The sequence below is a fragment of the Chrysochloris asiatica genome, unplaced genomic scaffold, assembly GCF_000296735.1.
Source record: "Chrysochloris asiatica unplaced genomic scaffold, ChrAsi1.0 scaffold00125, whole genome shotgun sequence".
In the NCBI taxonomy this organism is placed as follows: Eukaryota; Metazoa; Chordata; class Mammalia; order Afrosoricida; family Chrysochloridae; genus Chrysochloris; species Chrysochloris asiatica.
The window spans coordinates 5,440,687-5,462,795 of record NW_006408643.1 but is presented as its reverse complement, the minus strand read 5'-3'; the positions used below and the strand labels follow the sequence as shown (position 1 = coordinate 5,462,795).

The 22,109-nt window shown below is 51.0% G+C and overlaps 1 protein-coding gene across 1 annotated transcript; it reads right to left on the bottom strand.

Moving 5' to 3' along the window:
- Positions 1 to 5,137: 5,137 nt before the first annotated feature.
- Positions 5,138 to 20,275, bottom strand: DAPK3 (death-associated protein kinase 3). The gene is made up of 8 exons (XM_006868940.1): positions 20,157 to 20,275; positions 17,219 to 17,579; positions 8,327 to 8,456; positions 8,047 to 8,095; positions 7,420 to 7,446; positions 6,634 to 6,786; positions 5,981 to 6,026; positions 5,138 to 5,675 (listed from the first exon to the last, which is right to left on the bottom strand). Exons 1-8 carry the CDS (start codon positions 20,216 to 20,218, stop codon positions 5,139 to 5,141), a joined length of 1,365 nt encoding a protein of 454 aa, XP_006869002.1. The 5' UTR covers positions 20,219 to 20,275; the 3' UTR covers position 5,138.
- Between the last annotated feature and the right edge of the window lie 1,834 nt (positions 20,276 to 22,109).

Genomic DNA, 22,109 nt, shown 5'->3' with positions numbered 1-22,109 from the left:
GATTTTCCTCCTCCCCTCCACACTCAGTATGTGGGCAACATGTCCCAGGACCTAAGGGGTTCAGAGGATGATGGGACACAAGAGTCTCTTAGGGCTCAGTGGAATTCACTAACCCAGGGATCTTTACCCTGGGACACTGGGTGAGGCTGGGGGACATTTGTGGTTGTCACAACTGGGGAAGGAGTGCATTGAGTGGGTGTGGAGGGCTGACATGCTGCTCAACACCTTGCAACCACTCCCCCAGAGAAGGATCCAGACCCTATGTCAGCAGTACTGGGGGAGGAATGCAAGCCCTGCCCCTGACCCCCAGGCCCAAATAGCAGGACAGGCTGGACAAAGTGGCCCCTGGAAAGTTTGGAGCTCTGCCCAACACACACATACTCACGCGCCCGCACCTCATGGCTGACACCTTTTGGGGCCAAGTCGCCTTCACCCTGAAGACCTTGGCAGGGCCCCACCTGGCTCTTTGTCCCTGTCCAGTCCCCACTTCCTTGATCCCTGCAGGGCCCCGGCTGGCAGGCAGCCCATTGTGGGGAGGGGTGAGGGGTGCCAGGGCAGCTGTCTGAAGCCACGAGAGGCTCAGAGCTCAGGAGGGGTGTCCTGAGCTGCAATGGTCATGGTTCCCCCTCTGTACACACTTGATGGGGGCCTCAAGATTCTTGTGGGTAGAGAGTGGAGGAGGCAGCGAGATACCCAGCCCTCCACGGGACCCCAAATACCCTTTGCTGGAACCTGCACCTTGGCAGCTTCCCCTAGGGGGAAACCCACCTGTGGCCCCTTGATGGTTGGGGAAGGGGTTATGGGCAAGGCCCACTGGACGGATGTACGGGCAGACAGAGGGACAGAAAGGCAGAAGACCTCCCAGAGTGCTTGCTCTAAATCTAAGACAGCTATCAAACCAGCCCCACCCCCACCCCACCCCACCCCCGCAAATGTCCTAATACCACCAAAGTCACAGAGGCAGAGAGGACCTGGGAGGTGGGTGTGGGGTGTGGAGGTGAAAGGTGAACGTGAGGGACACAGAGGACCCTGAGGAAAAGGGATGGGGTCCCAGGAGATGGGGGGACAGGAGCCTGGCTAAGAGAGGGGACCTTGGGAGGTGAGAGGCGGGGATCCTGCCTCCTGTCCCCCATTCTATTTCAGGACCATGCTCCCCCACCCCCACCCCCACCCACCCCAACATCTGCTGCTCCCCATCAAGTAGCACTCCGCAGTGTCTCCATCAGCAATTACTCCGCCGGCGCCGGGGGCACCGCCCCCGCCTCATTCCAACGGGGCCAGAGCCGCTGCACCCGAGCGACCCGTCCTTCCCACCCCAGCCCCCAAGGGGGCGTCCTGGGAGAGGGGAGGGCAGCTGAGGACAGAGTGGGACTCGCAACCTCAGACCCGCCACATGCTCTCCTGGGGCCCCCACATCCACCCAGTGGGTTCTGGAGGCCTGGGGGCTCCCACAAAACCGCCTCCTCTCCTTTCACCAGCGCTGGACAGGGTCCGGGAACAAGGGAGCGTCCGGAAGGAAGGCTGTCAGGGGGCCGGAGGGGAGGAGGACTAGTCAGTACCCCTCCCCAGCAGAGATGCCAGGGGGGTCCGAAGGGGGGCGGCAACCAAACGGAGTTCATCTGGACTCTGAACACAAACCCCAAGGGAGCTAGCGACGGGGGACAAAGGCCAAGGAGTGAGTGGACAAAGGAGTACCCCACCTCTGTCCCCACCTCTTCACCTCCAGAAGGGCTAAGACAAGTCACACATCACCCCAAGACAGACATGCATTATGGCACCGCCTGACCTGGGCGGGGAGTCCCGTCCCTGTCCCCCCCCACACAAGGACAAGGAGAGCCAGTGACCTGGCTGCTCCCCTCAACAGCTCTTCCTGGCCCCTGCTCTCAGGCACCAAGGCTCTGTGTTTCAGATGTCCTTTTAATGGGGGGAAGGTCTCGCTTCACCACTGTGTGTCACCGTCCTGGGCGCCTCGAGGGGCCACGTTCTGCGTGGGGCCCGGGATCGGGAGGGGGAGCGAATGATTTGGGTACTTACTTTTCTTTTTGTCTCACAACAGGGGGGTTAAAGGTCTCGGGGAATGAAGAAGCCGCTGGGGGCTGGCGGGCCTGACTTTATAGGGGCGGCTGGTGGCCTGGGCAGTTATTAATAGCGGCGTCTCCGGCGCCTGCAGCTTCGTGTCCAACTATGGTCAAGATGGAGCAACTGTGGGTTTGGTTGGCCTCAGGCCCCCTTCCACACCTACCGCGTGACCTGTGCCCCACAGAGGCTGCCAACCACCCAGAGTAACTTGGCATTAGTCGGTCTGATCCTCTGGGTGGCACAAATAGTTAAGCAAGCGCTTGTCTTAGTTGCCTGTGGTGGTTGGTAGGTGTGTGCTGTGAAGTTGGTTCCAACTCATAGAGACCCTGTATGGAGTTTCTGAGAAGAGACTGGTGAGCTTGAACCGTCGACATTGCAGTCCAGAGCATTAACCCACAGCGCCCACACCAGGAGCCAAAGCCTCATCTTTCTCCCGCGGAGATTCGAACTGCTGACATTTAGGATAACAGCCCAGCTCGATCCACTACGCTTGTTATCAGGGCTCATTTTAGTTCCCTAGTGTTAGCGTAGTGGTTACGAATCGCAAGGTCAGCAGTTCGAAACTACCAGCCATTCCGCAGGAGAAAGATGAGGCTTTGTGCTCCGGTATACAGCCTCGGAAACCGCATACAGGGTCCTACTCCACCGCAACCAGTATTGCTATAACAGAAAGACCACAAGGGGGAGCTTTAATGAACAGATGTTTCTTTTTTCACGGTTCCAGAGACTCAAAGTCTGAATTCAGGGTTAGAAAGATCCTCATCTCTTTCAGCTTCCTCATGTGATACCTATTTTCCCCCATCTGTGTTTGCTTGCCTCCTTGCCTAATCTGCTCCCTCTTACTTCTCAAAACTCATCGGCTGTGGCCCTTACATAATAATGACAATCCTATTCCCAAATATAAGGGTTAACATTTACTTTTTTTTTTTTAGCAGGACACAGTTTCATCATTAACTTTCAGCAGTCGACTACTAGCGTTGAAAGGTTGGTGGTTCGAAACCACCCAGCGGCACCATGAATCGGAGGCCTGGGGTCATGTGCTTCAGAATGGTTACATGGCATTCGGCTTCCCCCCTCCTCCCCTTTATGCTTGCTTCTGTCTCCTCTGTTCTTTTAATAACTCAGAGGTGATTAGGGTCAGGACTCAGCCTACACTGGCAAGAATGAACCGGCAGATGCACAGAGAGCAATCGGATTAGTGGTTGCTAGGGGGATCTGGGGAAGTGCTGTGGGTTAATGCGCTCGACTGCAAAGCCCTTTGAACTGCAAGGTTGGTGGTTCAAGCTCACCAACTGCTCTTCGGACACCTGACACAGGGTCGCCATGGGTGGGGATCGACTCGATGGCACTTAACAGGGAGACCTGGGACAGAGGTGTGGGGGGTGACTGCTGAAAGGTATCGAGTTCTTTGGGGTGCTGTTCATAGTCTACAAGTGATGATGGGTGCTGAACTGTACACATTCTGTGGGTGAATTTTATCACACTTCAGACGAGAAATCTGCCTTTGGGTGTATGTAATGAGGTAATCGAGAAGCCAGCAGGAGGGATATAGGCCAGGGCGCCCTTCCTTGGCACATTTCTGGCGGCTGCTCCGAACTACTGAGGTAGCCCTCCTCAGCTGGCAAGGCTGGGGATTTGTCTGCCTGTCACCTTCTGGCTACACTCTACTGTTCAGGAGCACTGTAGACGCCCATGCACACGCCAGGCACCCTTTGGATCTCCCTGCGTCTCGGGCAAGCAGTGGGCTAGGACACCCCTATGATCTGCCTCTGATGACTCCCAAACTTTCCCCTCAATGCGAGGGAAAGGTCAAGGTCAGCCAGGCCCAAGGGTCTACAGAAAAGGAGGCAGCAGAAGAGGAAAAACATATGGCTCAAGAGGTGATATCATTCAGCTGGCCCCCTGCTCGGTGTGAACCACAAGACACAAGGTGTCAGGAAAATTGGAATTTTATTTTAGTTGCAACAGGCGTGTTCTTGCATAGGCTGTGCATGTGTGCAGAGCTCCTGGATGGGGATGGGAACATACAGGCCTCCCATTTCAGGTCCCCACCCCCACCCCCGACACAGACACCCAGGTTCCAGTGTCCCCAAGTCTCCACTAGGGACGTTCTTGGGCATGGAGTCACAGAGCGAAGATGACGTCCAGGGACTGGCAGCAGTATTGCAGCTGCTGGCCGTTCTGGACATATCTGCAGTAATTTCCTGTGAGCAGGTTTCTATAGCAGGAACCCCAGCGACTGTCCCATGAGAGGACAGACGTGCAAATTTCCCCTTTGGCAGGGACCTGGGACTGGTCCTTACACCCACAGTGAGACAGGATGGTCTAGGGCCTCCCAGGGACTGAAGCTGCAGGGACCAGGAGGTGAGCACTCGCTAAGGGCATTCTCTAGAAGCTTGCATCCGCATTACTAGAGAGCTGGCCGGTAGGATTCACCCCAACATCTCGGTAGGTGGACAGTGTGTGAGACAGGAGGCAAGGGCCCACCACTCCCCACTGCCCCTGAATCGGGGTGCCCAACTTTTATGGACGTTTCCCACCACCTCCAGATCAAAAGGCTAAGAACTGGGGCTCTCGCTCAGCGTTGTCCCCAGCAAGAAGGATGGGGTACATCAGAGAAGATGAATCCAATTTCATGTGCATTCTCAGTAAAGGCAGGTTCCCAGACCAAAGGGCCTGCTGAGGCCCTGGGATGAGACCCCGAACCCACCAAGGCCGGAGTCCACCTTCACCGCTGGGGTTGGGTGAGGCTGCAGGAAAGGGCTGGGCCTTAATTCCAGGTGTAGACCCGGTTTCTGGTCAGGCCGTAAGCATCTGAGTCCCAAGGAGTGACCCCAGCCTGGAATACTGATGGGAGAAACCAGACTTGCGGGGAGGATTCCGACGCAGACGCTCTAACTACAACCTAAAACCACTACGCACACTGGCGCACTCCCGGCCCCTAGCGGCCCCAACACAGGTGCCCGCCTCCCTCACCCCTGTGTCCCCAGCGCAGGCGCACTCCCCCGGCCCTCCCCACCCGCCCTGGCGGCCCCAGCGCAGAAGCATTCCTCGGGGTCCTAGCGCAGGCCACAGTCCCCGGCCTGCAGCTTCTCTTGCTCCAGGGCGCGCACTAGCTCTTGCACAAAGCGCATCTCGGACGCCACCTGCTGGGCCAGAGCCTCGTAGCGGTTCTCCAGGCGGCTGAAGCGGCGCTTGAGGCCGCTGGCGCCCAGCAGCGCGCCCTTGGCTTCTTCCTGGACCTGCCGCTTGAGCGCCTCGGTCTTGTGCAGCTCCTGGCGCAGGCGCCGCAGGTCCTGGCCGATGGTCTCGTGCTCCTCCTTGTACCAGGCCTCCTTCTCCTCGTAGATTGCCGTCAGCGTCTCGATGTCCTCGCGGAAGTGCCGCTTGCTGCGCTCCAGCTCGCGCAGCCCCTCCTCGGCAGCCGCCACCTCCTCCAGCACCTTGGAGAAGCGCTCAAAGTTGATGTAGGTGTTGTTGGGCGGCATGCTCGAGTGAGACTTGATGGTGTACTCCTTGAGGCGCGTGGTCTTCAGCCGCCGCCGCTCAGGCTTCCGGCCGCTCTCCTCGCTCCGCACGTTCCGCCGCTTGATTGCCTGCGGAGGGGCGGAGGGGAGGTCTGGCGCAGGGGTCCGCAAACCACGGCCCTTCGCGGGGTTTTGGAAACTTTTACTGGCACATGGCCATGCTTTTAGGAACAGTTTCGTGACCCTGGCCTATTTTCTGGGGGAGCGAATCCTGACAGGTGCACGTGAGCTCAGGCATGCCTCCGCATGCCACCCCCACATCCTGCTCCTCTGGGGTCTCCTCCCTGCTAGTCTGGTACAGGGAGACCCCTCACACCCCAGATAGGGTTAAATACAGGCAGCTGAATGGGGCTGTGAGAAGCCCAGGTCCATACCTTGATCCAGGAATGTTCCAGGCTCTGGGCAATGGTCATTCTCCTCCTGCAAGAACCCCGGCCCCAGGGGCCTTAATCACCTGAGTGCCAGCTGCACATCCCACCCTCCCTGAGGGGGCTGGACAGGTAGCAGCTGGAGCTGACCTGTGGCCACATGGCCCTCAGGGTAACTAGTCCAGGAATGACCCTACACCTGCACCTACAGGCAGCGGGTGCATGCAGAGTGTATCTCGGGGGGATTTAGCAACATAGCGGTGACCCAACTCTGTGCTTGTCATTCTGGTTCCCAAGCTGGGATTGGGGATACAGGGGGCTGGGAAGACAACAAAACCAGACAATGCACATGGGGGGGGGGGGGGGGGGGTGCTGTTTATCACTGAGGACCCACTGTCGCCAGGACTGTTCTAGAAAGAAACAAATCTGGAATGTGACATGAAATCCTGACTTAGAATTTTTGCAAATACAGTGTGAGCCCGGTACAGCCCATCTGCTGCCTCCCCTCGGATAAGGATGTGTACTTTGACGCCCACGACATGAGGTGGCAGCAGGGAGAGAGCCGGGTCCTACCATGCCATCACTCAGATCTGCCCCCACAAGCTCCCTGGGCCTACCCACAGGGCTGCCTCTCAACCCCCCTGAAGCCCGGCTCCTACTTGGGGTCTTTGACGAGCAGCCGGCGGATGAAGTCCTTGGCCAGCTCGCTGGTGCTGCTGAAGTATTCCTCATCGAAGTCGTAGTTCACGGCCGAGATGTTGGTCAGTGTCTCCTGCTTGGTCTCACCCAGGAATGGGGACGCGCCACTTAAGCTGGAGGAGGGACAGGCACGGGTGGGGGTGGGGGTGGGGGTGCGTCTCAACACATGCTGCCATTTCCTGGGATACCACCCCAAGTGCGTGCTCATATGGTAAGCAGCCAATTGAAGGGGAGGCTGAGGGCGTGTCCCCAGGCCCCCTGACAGAAGGTGTCTAAAGTCCACCGCCCTCGCACTGACGGCTGCTAAACAGAGTGGGCAGAAATTGAAGCAGGATCATGAAGCATCCAGATGGGTGGTTCAGACCCAGATGGGCATCACCAATGACAGGACAGTAGCAACATGACACATTCAGGCCTCCATAGCATCTTTCCAACAACACTATGGGGGCCTCCCCACCTCCTAGCCCCCACACATATGTCGGTGTACAACTGTGTCTCACAGATGGAAAGATGACCAGGCCTTTCATCTGAGGAGCTTCCGGGTGGACACAGCCTTTTTGGTGAGCAGCTGCGCACATTCACCATTTGTGCCACCCAGGGACCCTTAGTTTATGAATTCCCCACCCCCCGATGTTCACTGAACACCTCCTGCACCCAGGCTGCTCCTGACCCTTGCCCCACCCCTCCAATCACTCAGGTCTCCCCTGGCGCCATCCACTCCCATCACCTGGGTCCCCAGCACTCACAGGATGTAGGTGATGACCCCGATGCTCCTGAGGGACAGACAAGGAGAATGGGTCAGCTCAGTCTTGGGAACACTTAGAGCCCTGCTCTCTGAGTGAGACCCTGCCTTCCTGTAGGGAGCTGTACCACCTGCCGTCCCACCCAACAATCTTAGAGCTGACCAACAGATAACTGAGTCCCCAGAGCGAACCCAGGCAGGTGATAGGAACAATTACGGGCTCTTGCTAGCCTAACTCAGAGTTAGAAAATTCTTTCTAGAAAGGACCAGACAATAAATAAAACATCTCAATCACATAGTCTTTGGAGGGTTTTCTTGTTTTGATTTTTAAACTATTTTTAAAAAGGAAAGAACCTTCTTAGCACATGGGTCCTACAATGTAGGCCGGGGGCTGGATCTGGCCCAAGGGTTGGAGTTTACCGACCCATCCTGAGGGGATAAATCCTCCCCAGCCCCCAGGCATCAGGATCCCACACCCCAAGCCTGCAGCTCCCAGAGTGCAGAGGGCAAGGAGCAGGAGGGATGCCTGTCCTTGGGGCCGCCCACTGCAGGGGGACACCAGTGTGGGCAGGAGCAGGGAGCTGCATTTTGCGGATGCTGGACCCAGCTGACCCCACTGCCCGACACTCACCACATGTCAGCCTCCAGCCCCAGGGGCTCATAGTTGACGATCTCGGGAGCTGCAGGGACAGGGACGCACGAGATGTCAAACTTGTGGGGGAAACATTTAGCAGAGAACTACATATTGTGTTGTAGGGGACACGGGTGAGAGTATACCAGTTAGAGGTCTGGGGGACAAGCTTGGGGAGATGTGATCCAGGCATGAGGGTCCAAGACCCCATATCTTACACTTCCCTGGGGAAAGTCTTGATGGCCACTTCCCAGGACCTGGGAGCCCATCAAAGCCTCACCTACAAACTCAGGGGTTCCAAAGATATTCTTGAACTCGTTGCCAGCCTCAATCTTGTGGGCAATGCCGAAGTCGATGAGCTTGATGCGGGGGCTGGGCACTCCCTTGTCTAGGAGCATGATGTTCTCAGGCTGAGGGGAGGGGGAACAGGAGGTCCATAGCGGACTCTGCAGCTGATAGAACAGCATCTGCAGAGCCCCCTCTCTTCCCCAAGAGCCCCTTCTTCCCTCAGCCCATGAGAGCGAGCTGAGCCCACCCTGCGTGCCCCGGGGCCACTCATCACGTGCCCATGAGGCTGGGCCCAGCTTCCCATCACTGGAGCAAGCTGTCTGAAATGGCTTGATGGCCACAGTATTGGGTTTGGTTCTGTAAGTCGGGAAGGTCCCAGTTTTGCTGGCATGTCAGTCATGGGACATGAGATCAACCTCCTGGCATTGTGCACATTAGTTCTCAAGTGGTGGTGACTGTGTGCCGTGGGGTCAGTTCTGACTCATAGCGACCCTGTACAGGGTTTCTGAAGCTGGAAATCTTTACAGGAGCAGAAAGTCTCATCTTTCTCCCACGAAACTGCTGGGAGTTTTGAACTGCTGACCCTGAGCTTAGCAGCCTGATTTGTAACCAGTACGGTACCAGTTCTCAAGAGCAATGCACTTATTTCAGAAAACTAAATTTGGGGTATTTTGTTTTTTTTTAATAAAAAACAAAAACTTTTCTGTGTGAATTGAGTGAAGGTTTCCAGAACAGATCATCAGTCCCACATTCGACAAATCCTACACCGTGTTTCATGACAATGATTGCATTGCCCTGGGTGCACCATCGGTTCACAGTATTTAACCTCTACTCTGGTAGCGTAGTGGTTACGAATCAGGCTGCGAACCCTGAGGTCAGCAGTTCGAAATTACCAGCTGCTCCACGGGAGAAAGATGAGGCTTTCTGCTCCCGTAAAGATTTACAGCCTCGGAAACCCTGTACTGGGTCGCTATGGGTCGGAACTGACTCCACCACGGCACCTAACAACAACACTCTAACTCTTACACTCCTGTCTTCCACTCCCCTCACCTTTCCGGAGCCACCCTCCCTCGTGTTGCATTTTGCCTTTCCCATCACCCTAGCTGGACTCCTGGTATGGTGCTGTAAGATAAGCACTGGAATTTGGACCTCAAGGTCCGTGGTTCAAACCCACCAGGTGCTCCTCGGAAGCCTAATACAAGGTCACTAGGCGTCAGAGTCAACTCAATGGTGCTTAACCACCCAAGTCAACATTGTGTCTACCTTCTAGCCGGTGAATAAGTTCTCCTTCCCTCCCATCCCTGGTAACAATTAGAGCTTGATTCTGTTATCAAGAAAACCTCGTCTTAATGTTTACAACAGTAATCTCATACAATATTTGTCCTCTTGTGACTGACTAATCTCTTTCAGCATATTAGGAAGTGTTTTGCCGATTCATCATTCTTCTTCAGTGTTGCGTGGTATTCAATTATGTATACGTATCAATGTTTGTTTAACCTCTCTGCTGCTGATGGACATTTAGCTGTCTCCATCTTTGTCACTATTGTGAACACTGCTGTAATGAACATGAGTTTGCAGATATCTCTTCATGTGACCGCTCCTACTTCCTGACGATCTATATTGAGGAGAGGGATTGCTGGGTTGTACAGTATATCTATTTCCGACTTTTTGAGAAAGCGCCAGACCATTTTCCAGTCCCATCAGCAGTGTAGGAGGGTCCCAGTCTCCATACCTTCACCAGCATTTGTTGTTTTCTGTGGTTTTGAGCCTTGTTATCAATGCTGGAATAAGATGATAGCGGAGTGTTTACGAATCGGGCTGCTAATCTCACGGTCAGCAGTTCGAAACTACCAGATGTTCCGCAGGAGAAAGATAAGACTTTCTGCTCCCGTAAAGATTTACAGCCTCAGAAACCCTGTACAAGGTTGCTATGAGTCAAACCGACTCCACGGCACACAACAACAACAATAATGGCTAATGATCATGAGCATTTGTTCATGTTTGTGGGTCACCTGAATATCTTTGGTGAAGTGTCTATTCGTGTCCTCTGCCCATTTTTAAATTGTATTGTCATCTTCTTGTTGAGGTGTTGAAGTGTTCTGTAAGTTTCAGACAACAGTCCCTTGTTTGATATATGATTGCCAAAAATTTTTTCCCAGTCTTTTAGTGAAATCTTTGGGTGCACATAAGGGTCCATTTTCAGGAGGTCCTATTAAGTCATCTATTTTGTCTGTTTGTGTTGTCTGTTATAGTTGATAGTGTTTGTGCCATGTATCCGGTACCTATTTTTTCATTTGATGATCTTTACAGTTCCAGGTTTTACACGTCACTCTTCAATCTCCATTGAGTTCGCTTTTGCATATGGTGTGAGATGCAGCTCTTACCTCACTCTTCTGCGTGCATTTCCAGTTTTGCCAGCACCATTTGTTGAGGACACTGTCTCTTCCCCATTTAATGTGCCTGGGCCCTTTGTCGAAGATTAGCTGAACACAGATGGATGGATTTACATCTGGATTCTCAATTGTGTTCCACTGATCAATGTACCTTTCACTGTACCGGTACCAGGTGATTCTGACTATATTGGCTATGTATGAGGTTTTGAGATCGGGAAGTAAGAGGCCTCTTGGTTTGTTCTTATGTTTCAGTAATGCTTTGCTTATCCAAGGTCTCTCTCCTTTCAGTATAAAGTTGATGTTGTTAGGTTATTAGCATTAGTTCCAACCCATAGCAACCCTACATACAAGAAAACACTCCAGTCCTGTGCCGGGCTCACAATTGCTGTCACGCTTGAGCCAACTGTTGCTGCCACTGTGCCAATCCATCTTGTTGGGGGTCTCCCTCTTTTTCGATGACCCTCCACTTTACCAAGCACGATGTATCAGGAAGGGACTGGTCCTTCCTCATAATATGTTCAAAGTATGAGAGACCAAGTCTGGCCGTCTTGGCTTCTAAGGAGCATTCTGGTTATAATTCCTACAACATAGATTTGTTTGTTCCTCTGGCAGTCCATGGTACCTTTAATATTCTTCTCCGACACCATAGCTCAAACACATCAATCCTTCTATGGTCTCCCTTAGTCATTGCCAACTTTCACATGCATATGAGGTTATTGAGAATACCACAGCTTCAATCAGGGGCACCTTAGTCCTCAAACTGCCATCTTTGTTCTTAACACTTTAAAGAGGTCTTGCGCAGAAGATTTGCCCAATGCAATACGTTGTTTGATTTCTTGACTGCCGCTGATTACGTTTTCCATCTCTTTAATGAACGATGTGGAATCTGGACTGCATTCTATCTATAGATTGCTTTGGGTAGTTTTGACATTTTCATTCACAAGGTTAAGTCTTCCTATCCATGAGCATGGTTATTCCTCCATTTGTGTTGGTCTCTTTTGGTTGCTTAATGTTTTATAGTCTTCTTTGTATAAGTCTGTTGCTTCTATGATTATGTTGTTGTTGTCAGGTGCCATCGAGTCGGAACCGACTCATAGCGACCCCATGCACAGCAGAACGAAACAATGTCCGATCCTGGGCCAACCTCACTACCGTTGCCACACTTGAGTCCATCAATGATGCCACCTGGCTGATCCATCTCGTTGGGGGTCTTCCTCTTTTTCTCTGACCCTCCACCTTACCCAGCATGACATCCTTCTCCAACGATTGTTTCCTCCTGACAATATGTCCAAAGTATGAGACAGACTGTGATTATAGTTATTCCTAAGTATTGCATCTTTGGGGGGTTACTGTAAGAAGTATTTCTTTCCTGATTTCCTTTTCAGAGTTCTGTTAGTGTAAAGGGATCCCCCAGATTCTGTATGTCAATCTTACATCCTACCACTCTGCTGACTCTTTAAATGAGGTTCAGTAATTTGCTTGTTGAGTCTTTCTCCTGTAGAACAGATGCCGGTTTCGAACTGCTGACCTTGAGGTTAGCAGCCTGACTCGTAACTACTACGCTACCAGAGCTCCTTTGACAGTCCGTGGTACTTTTAAGATTCTTCTCCATAACGCAAATGTTATCAAGTCTTCTACCATCTTCCTCATTCATTGTCAACTTTCACATGCCTATGAAACTATTGGCAATGCCAGTAGAGTCTTGAACACCCTAAAAGAGGTCTTGTGCAGCAGATTTGCCTAGTGCAATACGTCATTTGACGGCTGCTTCCATGAGTGCTGATTGCAGATTGAAGCAAAATGAATCTTTGACAACTTCAATCCTTTCTCCATTTATCATGATGTTATTTAGTGGTCCAGTGATGAGGGTTTCTGTTTTCTTTACATTGAGGTGCAATCCACACTGAAGGCTGAGCTCTTTGATCTTCACTTGTAAGTACTTTAAAAATCCTCTTCACTTTTCAATAAGCAAGGCTGTATCATTTTCATATCACAGGATATTAATGATTCTTCCTCCAATCCTGATGCCGTGTTCTTCTTCATATAATCTAGCTGCTCCGATCATTTGCTCAGCATACAGACTGAGTAAGTATGGTGAAAGGCTACAAACCTGGCGCATATCTTTACTGATTTTAAACCATTCCGTGTACCCTTGTTCTGTGCTAACAACTGTCTCTTGAGCTTCAGACAGGTTCCTCATGAGCACAACTAAGTGTTCTGCAATACTCATTCTTTGCAATATTATCCACAGTGTGTCATGACCTACACAGTCAAAAGCCTTTGCATTGTCAGTAAGCACAAGTAACTGTCTTTCTGATATTTTCTCCTTCCAGCCAAAACCCATCTTACATCAGAAATGATATTACTTGTTCCACGTCCTCTTCTGAGACCAGCTTGAATTTCTGGCAGTTCTCTGTCGATGACTATTGCAGCTGTGTTTCAATTACCCTTAGCAAAATTTTACATGCATGCGATATTACAGATATTGACTGATGATTTCTGCAATCTATTTGGTCACTATTCTTTCAAATGCACAAAAATATAGATCTCTTCCAATCAGTTGGCCAGGTAAACTGTCTTCCAACTTTTATAGTATTGATGAGTGAGTTCCTCCAGTGCTGCATCAGTTTGTTGAAAGATTTCAATTTGTATTCCATTGATTCCTGGAGGCTTATTTCTCAACAATACCTTCAGTGCACCTTAGTACCACTGGGTCTTGGTCATATGGTACCTCTTGAAATGGCTGAACATCGTCCATTTATTCTTGGTGCAGTGACTCTGAGTTTCCTTTTCATCTTTTGATGTTTTCTGCATCGTTCTCAATATTTTGACATAGAATCCTCCAATATAACAAGTCGAGGCTTGAATTTTGCCCTCAGTTCTTTTACCTTGCGAATAGTCGTGTTCTTCCCTTTTGGGTTTCTAACTCCAGGTCTTTGAACATTTCATTCTAATACTTGACTTTGTCTTCTCGAGCTGCCCTTTGAAAATTTCTCTTTGGTTCTTTTACTTCCTTATTTCTTCCCTTCACTTCCCTTTCTCTTCACTCAAAAGCAAGTGTCAGAGTATCTTTTCACATCCGTTTTGTTTTTGTTTTTTCCCAAAGTTTTTATTGTGAATTGAGTGATAGGTTCACATCCATCTTTGTCTTTTCTTTTTTTCCTGTCTTTTAATGACCTTTTGGAGTCCTGGTGTGGCACTATGGGTTAATGCACTTGGACTGCAGAGTCGATCTGAACCGCAAGGTTGGCGGTTCAAGCTCACCAGACACTCCTAGGAAACCCTATACAGAATCACTATGGGTCAGAACTGACTCGATAGTACTTATCAACAACAATGATCTTTTGCTTTCTTCCTATATGATGTTCTTGATGTCATCCCACAACTCTTCTAGTCTTTGGTCATTAGTGTCTAATACATCAAATCTCTTCTTCAGATGACTTCTAAATTCAGATGGGACATATTGAAGGTCATATTTTAGCTCTTGTGGACTTGTTTTCATTTTCTTCAGCTTCAGCCTGAACTTCCATATGAGCAATTGATGGTCTGTTACACAATCTGCCCCTGGCCTTGTTTTGGCTGATGATATGGAGCTTTTCCACAGTCTCTTCCCACATGTGGAGTCGATGTAATTCCTGCGTACTCCCTTTGGTAAGATCTATATGTACAGTTGTCTTTTATGTTGTTTTAAAAACTTACTTGTGATGATTAAGTCATTGCTGTTGTTAGGTGCCATTGAGTTGGTACCAACTCATAGCGACCCTATGCACAGAACAAAACACTGCCCAATCCTGGACCAACCTCACTACTGTTGCCACGCTTGAGCCCACTGATGCTGCCACTTTGCCAACCCATTTGGCTGGGGATCTTCCTCTTTTTCTCTGACCCTCCACCTTGTTACTAAACATGATATCCTTCTCCAGCGACTGGTCCCTCCTGACAATATGTCCAAAGTATGAGACACAAAGTCTGGCCATCCTGGCCTCCAATGAGCCCTCTGGCTGCACTTCTTTCAACACAGATCTGTTGGTTCTTTTGGCAGTCCATGGCACTTTCAATATTCTCCTCCAACACTGTAACTCAAAAGCATCAATTCTTCTACGGTCTTCTTTATTCATTGTCCAGCTTTCGCATGCATATGAGGTTACTGAAAATACCATGGCTTGGGTCAGGTGCACCTTAGTCCTCAAGCTGACATCTTTGCTCTTTAACACTTTAAAAAGTTCCTGTGCAGCAGATTTGCCTAATGCAGTATGTCGTTTGATCTCTTGACTGCTGCTTTCGTGAGTGTTGATAGTTGATCCAAGAAAAATGAAGTCCTTGACAGCTTCAATCATTTCTCCATTGATAAGAATATTGTTTTTGGTCCAGTGGTGAGGATTTTTGTTTTCTTGACATTGAGATGCAATCCATACCGAAGGCTGTGCTCTTTGATCTTCATCAGTAAATGTTTTAAGTCCTCTTATTGGTCTTGCAAAATTCTATCAAGCAATCTCCAGCATTGTTTCTATCACCAAGGGCGTATTTTCTAACTACTGATCCTTCCTCTTTGTTTCCAATCTTCACGTTCTAGCCACCAGTAATGGTCAATACATCTTGACTGCATGCTTGATCAATTTCAGACTGAAGAAGTTGGTAGAATTCTTCAATTTCATCATCATTGGCTTTAGTGGTTGATGCATTAATTTGAACAGCAGTCTTCCTTATAGGCGTATGGATATTATCCTATCACAGACAGCATTCAACTTCAAGATAGATCCTTGATAGTTCTGACAATGAATGTGACACCATTTCTCTTCAATTTGTCATTCCCAGCAGAGTAAAATAACTATATTATTATCCGATTCAAAATGGCCAATACCAGTCCATTTCTACACTGTGGGCTAATGCACGGACTGCAAAGTTGATTTGAACCTCAAGGTCAATGGTTCAAGCTCACCAACCACTTCTTGGACACCCAAGACAGGGTCACTATGGGTCAGAACCAACTCAGAGGCGCTTAACAACGCCCAGGGTATCCATTTTTATGTGTTCCATTTCATTTTTAGCAACTTCTAATGTTACCAGATTCACACTTCCTACATTTCATGTTCCAATTTCTAAGGAATGTTTGCAGCTGGTTCCCAAAGGTGGCGGGGATGGACGGGGAGAGGGAGAGTTCTGCTTGGGGGGGAGGGGGAGAGGGGCATGCACTGAGTCGATGTTCATGGTTGTGGTGGTTAGGGGGTCCCTGCCAACTTGCTGGGCCAGTTTAACAGCTGCTGCTGCCATTTTGGAGTCAATTCTGACTCATAGTGACCCTGTCTAGGGTTTCCAAGGAGCAGCTTTGTGCGTCTGAACCACCCACCTTAAAGCTAGCAGTCTAGTGCTTATCTACAGTGCAAAACTAGAAATCCAGCCCAGTTAATTTGCAACAATTCCCCGTGGTAAGATCTGATGTGATCAGTCCTGAGCTGACGTGAGTCTGCTATGCGTTGTACGTCCTCACTTCCAGGATCTTACTGGGGCCGCATACAATCTACAGGAATAGACTCTATCTGGGGCCAGTCTCTTCTGAGACAAAAAAGGAGAGCGAAATGAGCAGAGGGAGAGACCTACTGCCACCAAGAAAGAACTGGGAGTGGGGTATGTCCTTTGGACCTGGAGTCCCTGTCCTGTGAAGCTCCCAGATTCAGGGGAAATTGGACACCAAGACCCACGGAGATCCGCAAGGAATGCTGGGCCTATGGATGCTGAGAGGGGACAAGGAGCTCTCCCCAGAGCTGGCAGTGAACTCTGAGAGAATACAAGGAATGCTGGGCCTACGGATGCTGAGAGGGGACAAGAAGCTCTCCCCAGAGCCGGTGCTCTGAATTCAGACTTCCAGCCTTCTACACTGGGAGACAATGAATGTGTTTGTTAAAACCCCCAGCTGGGGGGACACAGAGAACTGAGGCAGTGGCTGGTGGTGACACGATTCGGAAAAGGGATGCAAGAATGGGTGCACAACTTGAAGAAGGCAATCAATGTCGCTCAATTGTATATGTGGCAATTGTAACACTGCTAAAGGTTTCGTTACATACAGGGGGTGGGGGGTCTTCAAAAAGTTCTTGGAAGAATGGAATTAAAACATACTGGAATTTTTCCACAAACTCTTTGAAGGTCGCCCCCCTTGTATATTTCCACCACAACAAACAGAAGTACAATGAGTGTTTGTTGTTAAGTGCCTTCGAATCATTGCCAATTCATAGAAACCCTTTATAGGGTTTCCCAGGAGCAGCTGGTAGGTTTCAATTGGCAACCATGCAGTTCCCTGTCCAGTGCTGATCGTACAACGCCACACCAAGAGTCCTAGAATTAAAAGTGATTAAAAACAAAACAGACGAATGGAGCTCAGGAAGGGCTTGCTCCAGGCCCCACAGCCCAGGAAACAGAGTTAGCAGAGTGTCTATCTATCAGACCCCACCCTGGCCCACCTGGCCAGGGTCTCCCACCTCACCTGCAGGACTCACCTTGAGGTCAAAGTGGGCAATGCGCTTGGAGTGCAGGTAGTGGACACCGTCCAGGATCTGCTTGAGAAACTGAGTAGCTTCGTCCTCGGTTAACGACTCCTTCTCAGCCAGGAAGTCGAAGAGCTCACCCCCCGAGACCAGCTCCAGGATGAGCACCACGTCCGTCTTGTTCTCGAAGATGTCATGTAACGTGATGATGTTGGGGTGTCGGATCTCACGCAGGATATTCACCTCCCGCTCGATCTCCTCACGGCTCACACCCCGCCGGCTGGATGACAGGCGGCGTTTCTTGATGAACTTGGCTGCGTATTCCTTCCCTGTGCCCTTCTGCCGGCACTTCCGCACGATGGCAAACTGGCCGCTGCAAGGTGGAGGACAGAGGGAGATGGACAGGGGGTGAACCAGTAACCCTTCATATGACTTCGCACGACGCTCTTAAAGGAGAAGAAACGGAACATCTCACTGGGACAAGGAGCAGTTATTTCCTCCATGCTGGAAATGCTCCTTTAGCGTAGTGATTACAGATCGGGCTGCGAACCGCAAGGTCAACAGTTCAAAACTACCAGCTGCTCCGTGGGAGAAAGACTTAGTCTTGGATCCCCGTACAGGGTCGCGATGAGTCAGAACCAACTCCACAGCATATAACAACAATGCTGGAAATGCAAGGTGTGCGCCCCCTGATGGTGTAAGAGGAAACTGCACCTTGCGCAGAAGCCACAGCCACCCTGTTGACTAGGGATGGGGATGACCCCAGTGTTTGCTGTTAGGTGCTGTCGAGGCCTTTCCGACTCATATATAGTTGAGTCCTTTCCAACCCTGTATAGGGTTTCCGAGGAAGAGCTGGTGAGCTTGAACCACTGGCCTTGTGCTTCAAACCGACCTTGCAGTTCAGCACATTAACCCACAGAACCACACCAGGACGCTCCAATCATATACAGTCATATATAATCATATATGTTGGAGTCCTGGTGTGGTGCTATGGGCTAACACGTCAGACTGCAAAGTCGTTTGAACTACAAGGTCAGCGGCTGAAGCTCACCAGCTGCTCCTTGGAAACCCTATACAGGGTTGCTATGGGTCAGAATCGATTTGACGGCACTTAACAAAAACAATCGTATATGTTGTTGTTGCAAAGTGATGTAGAGTCGGTTCTGACTCCTAGAGACACTGCATAGGGGTTCTGAGGAGCGACTGGTAAGTAGATGGAGCCACGCTATCCTACATAGTTGTTGTTAGGGGCTTTATGAAGCTTGTAGAAATGGTCCATTAGCTCATCATTCCATTCTTCCACAAACTGTTTGAAATCCCCTTGTACCTCCTCCAACACCATTCAGAAGCCTCTTTCCTATAGCCCAGCATCCCTCTAGGAACCTGAGGTTTCACAGCAGAAAGACCTAAAGCTGACAGCCTAGAAAACCCTACGGAGTAACTTCCATTTTGACACATGGGGTAGCCATGAGTAGGAATCCACTCGGGGCCACAACACCAACCCTGGAGAGGGCAAAGTGGCTCAGTGGTAGAATCCTCGCCTTCCATGTGGGAGACCCAGGTTCGAGTCCCGGCAAGTAGACCCCATGTGTAGCCTCCACCCATCTGTGCATGGAGGCTGTGTGTTGCTAGGATGTTGAACCGAGTATTAAGAACAAATGTCTGGTACTGTGCTTCTGAAAAATCAGTCACTGAAAGCCCAATGGGTAAGCAGAAGGTTCCGACAACTCAGGATGAGACTTCTCCTGCCCGGGGGCAGTGTGAGGATGACTTTCTCCTCCACAGGCTAAAGGAGGGCATTCCTACAGGAGGGCCCTAAGGTTCTAGATGAGCCCAAAGCCTTCCACTGTCCTCTCCCGCATGGACCGGCTATTTACATTCCCTTCCGCTGACATCATAGGGCTGGCCAGCAGGGAGCTCACCAAATAAGGATGGAGTCTCCACAAAGAAGAAGGTGGGCCTAGGGGAGGAGGGGAGGGGGTGGGGGAAGAGGCGGGGGTGGGGGGAGGTCCCAGAGGACCCTCAGAGGCCCTGCCAGACAGGAAATCAGCTGCCTGACTAGAATGGGAAATCTCAGCTTTTCCTCAAAAGAATGCAGAACAATGGAAGGGGTGTGAACCCAGACAGGAGCCCTTTAAACGTACAAGAAGAGTCCAAGGGAATTCAGCAGTGCCCACTGAAGACCAGGCGGACCTTTAATAATTAAAGCAGCCAGGGAGTTATCTATTGCTATCACGGAGGCTCTGGGTGGTACAAATGCTGAATGTACTTAGCGGCTAAGCAAAAGGTTGGTAGTTCAAATTCACTCAGGTGACGCGGAAGAAAGACCTGGCAATTTAAAAAAAATAATAAGCAGCCATTAAAAACCTTACAACGCACAGTTCTACTCTGACACACATGGGGTGTGTCCGAGTCAACTTGATAGTAATTTAAGCTTTGTTGCTCTCTCACTGTATGTAGTTTGAACCCACCAGGATGGAAAAAGACGTAGCAATGTGCCCCCATAAAGACGGCAACCTAGGAAACTCTATGGGTTAACTATACTATGAGTTGAAATCAATTTGTTGGTATCAACATCGTAGGCCAGGCACTGTGTGTTGTTGCTCAGGGCTGTCTAGTCAGTTACAACTCATAGCAACCCCTTATAGGGTTTCGGAGGCATGGCCGGTGGGCTTGAACTGCCAATCGTGCAGTGAGCAATCCAGTGTTTATCCTACTGTGTCACACCAGCACTCCATGTTAGGGACTATCTATACTCCATTACATTTCTCCCCAGAAGAAATGAACAGGAATATCCCAACAAGAATGAGCAGCTGAAACCCGCTGACTCTAAAACCCGACCCTGTTTCACGAGCACGTGACCCTGACTTGTTTCCTCTGGAGGAGTCAGACACAGGACAGGAAATCCCCCCTCCTCTTCCCAGTTCCCCTGGCCCCGTCCACTGCTCACCTGCCCAGCTCCTCCCCCATCTCGTAGTGGTCCTCCACGTCTTCCTGCCTGAATGTGGACATGGCGTTGCCTTTGCCTTCTAGGGGCTTCCACTCCAGCAAGCCACAGCCTGGGGACAGGCAGGACCTGGGGGCTGTACCCTCAACGTAACCCTGGAGGAGACAAGGAAATGGCCATTGTTCCAAGCACCAGCCTCACCTCCCTCCCACTGAAGAGGTGCAGGTTTCAGCGGCGCGTCCAGAATGAGACAGGATAAAGGAAGAAAGGGTAGGATTTGTCCTCTGGTACATGGAGCCCCTCAGACCCCAAGTGTATAACAGACTAAGTACTTTCATGTATCACCTGGTTTTGACATAACCACCCCAAAGGGTGAGTATGGGCCCCTTCGTGCCAACTTCATCAACAAACTCTCCTCACAGTGTCTCTCTGCCTCCCTCTCCTAAACCTCTCCCAACCTGCTCATCCAGAGTCCTCACACATTCCAGAATGCTCCCCACACTCTTCCCACCCTACTCCCCAGGATGCCCTTCCTCCCTTAAAGCCTCCTGGTATAAACTCCACCCCCAACAGACTACCAATTCTCTACCCATCAGCTACCTTACTCCTCCTTAGAAAGGTACCTCTCGTCTCTTCTTGTTCTGAGAAAACCCACAGCAGTGGACTCAATGGGTCAGAGAAAAACTGCTCTTTCGGATTTCAGGGCGCCTCATCTTTTTCCCTCAGAAAGGCTGATGGGTATGAACCATTGTCTGCCTTGCATCTAGCAGGACGGGGGGCTTGACCCACGGCACCACCAGGTTCCTTGCTGTTGGGGGGACATCAAATGGATTCCGACCCACAGCAACTCCATGTGACAGAGCAGAACCATCCCACAGAGTTTGCAAGGTGGTAATCCTAATGGAGGCTGTAATTTTAGCATTAGACTGAGAACCACAAAGTGACCAGCTCAAACCCACCAGCTGCTCCTTGGAAACCCCATATGGGTTAGTGTGAGTCAGAACCAACCAGATGGCATTTTAAAACAACAATCTTTATGGAAACGCACTGTCAAATCTTTCTCTTGCTAACGGCTGGTGGGTTTGAACCACCAACCTTGGCTATTAGTCAAGTGCTTTAGCCATTGCTTCCCCTGATCCTGATTCCTAGAGACTGGACAATGGCTTCTGAGCTCCTGCAAGCTCCCCCTGGTCACTTTTGCGACCCCTTCCACCATCCTAACAAAACTAAAATCTTCCTTCACCCTCCTCTAGGGTACCCACTACAAGTATCAAAGGCCCCCCAGCCGTGTCTTCCTGTCTCCCCCATCCCGCAATAGGACCACAATGAGTCTCCCCCATCGCCCTTCACCCTCCCCAGCATGTGCCCAACCTCAGCACAAACGCCAAGACTCTACCCCAATGACCCCATGAATGCACCCCAAAGTCTCCTGGCCCTGACATTCCTCATTAAGCATCCCTGCGAGCTCCTACTCCGGCCTGGTCACAAGGCACGCCCCAGACCCTCCCACTGTCTCCTCAAAACCACCACGCGCCTCCCCCGGCCGCTGCCCAGCCCATCGGCTTCGCACCGAGTCCGCAGCGCACCCTTGGGGCCCCGAGCCCCTGGCCTGACCCACCGCCGCTACACCTCCGCCGACTCGGTGCCCGGCCCTGCAGCCTCTGCCGCCGTGACGGACTGATGTCATCGCGTCTGTCAGTGTCCGCCCCGCAACGCGGACCCCTAACGTCCATTGGTCCGCACGGCAGCCGCTCGAGACGCCACCTAGACGCCCGCTTTTCCAGTCCAGGCCCTAGAAGTTTTCTTGCCATTGGCCATCGGCCGTGTCTTACCGCAGCTGATTGGCTACAGAAGACGATGATCACAGTGACGGAATAATGCTGTTTTCCGGAGCTTGGGACGCCCCGCCCACTTCCTCTTCCTGGGTCCTGAAGCTGTGAGGGCGGGATGTTAAAG

What these genes read in the sequence shown, in the direction of transcription:
- DAPK3 (XM_006868940.1), bottom strand. Translation starts at nt 20,218, where the DNA reads ATGTCCACATTCAGGCAGGAAGACGTGGAGGACCACTACGAGATGGGG. An exon ending in TGGAACCCCTGAGTTTGTAG is followed by an intron (nt 8,096 to 8,326) that starts GTGAGGCTTTGA and finishes CTGTCCCTGCAG; the next exon opens with CTCCCGAGATCGTCAACTAT. An exon ending in GGGGTCATCACCTACATCCT is followed by an intron (nt 6,787 to 7,419) that starts GTGAGTGCTGGG and finishes TCCCTCCTCCAG; the next exon opens with CTTAAGTGGCGCGTCCCCAT.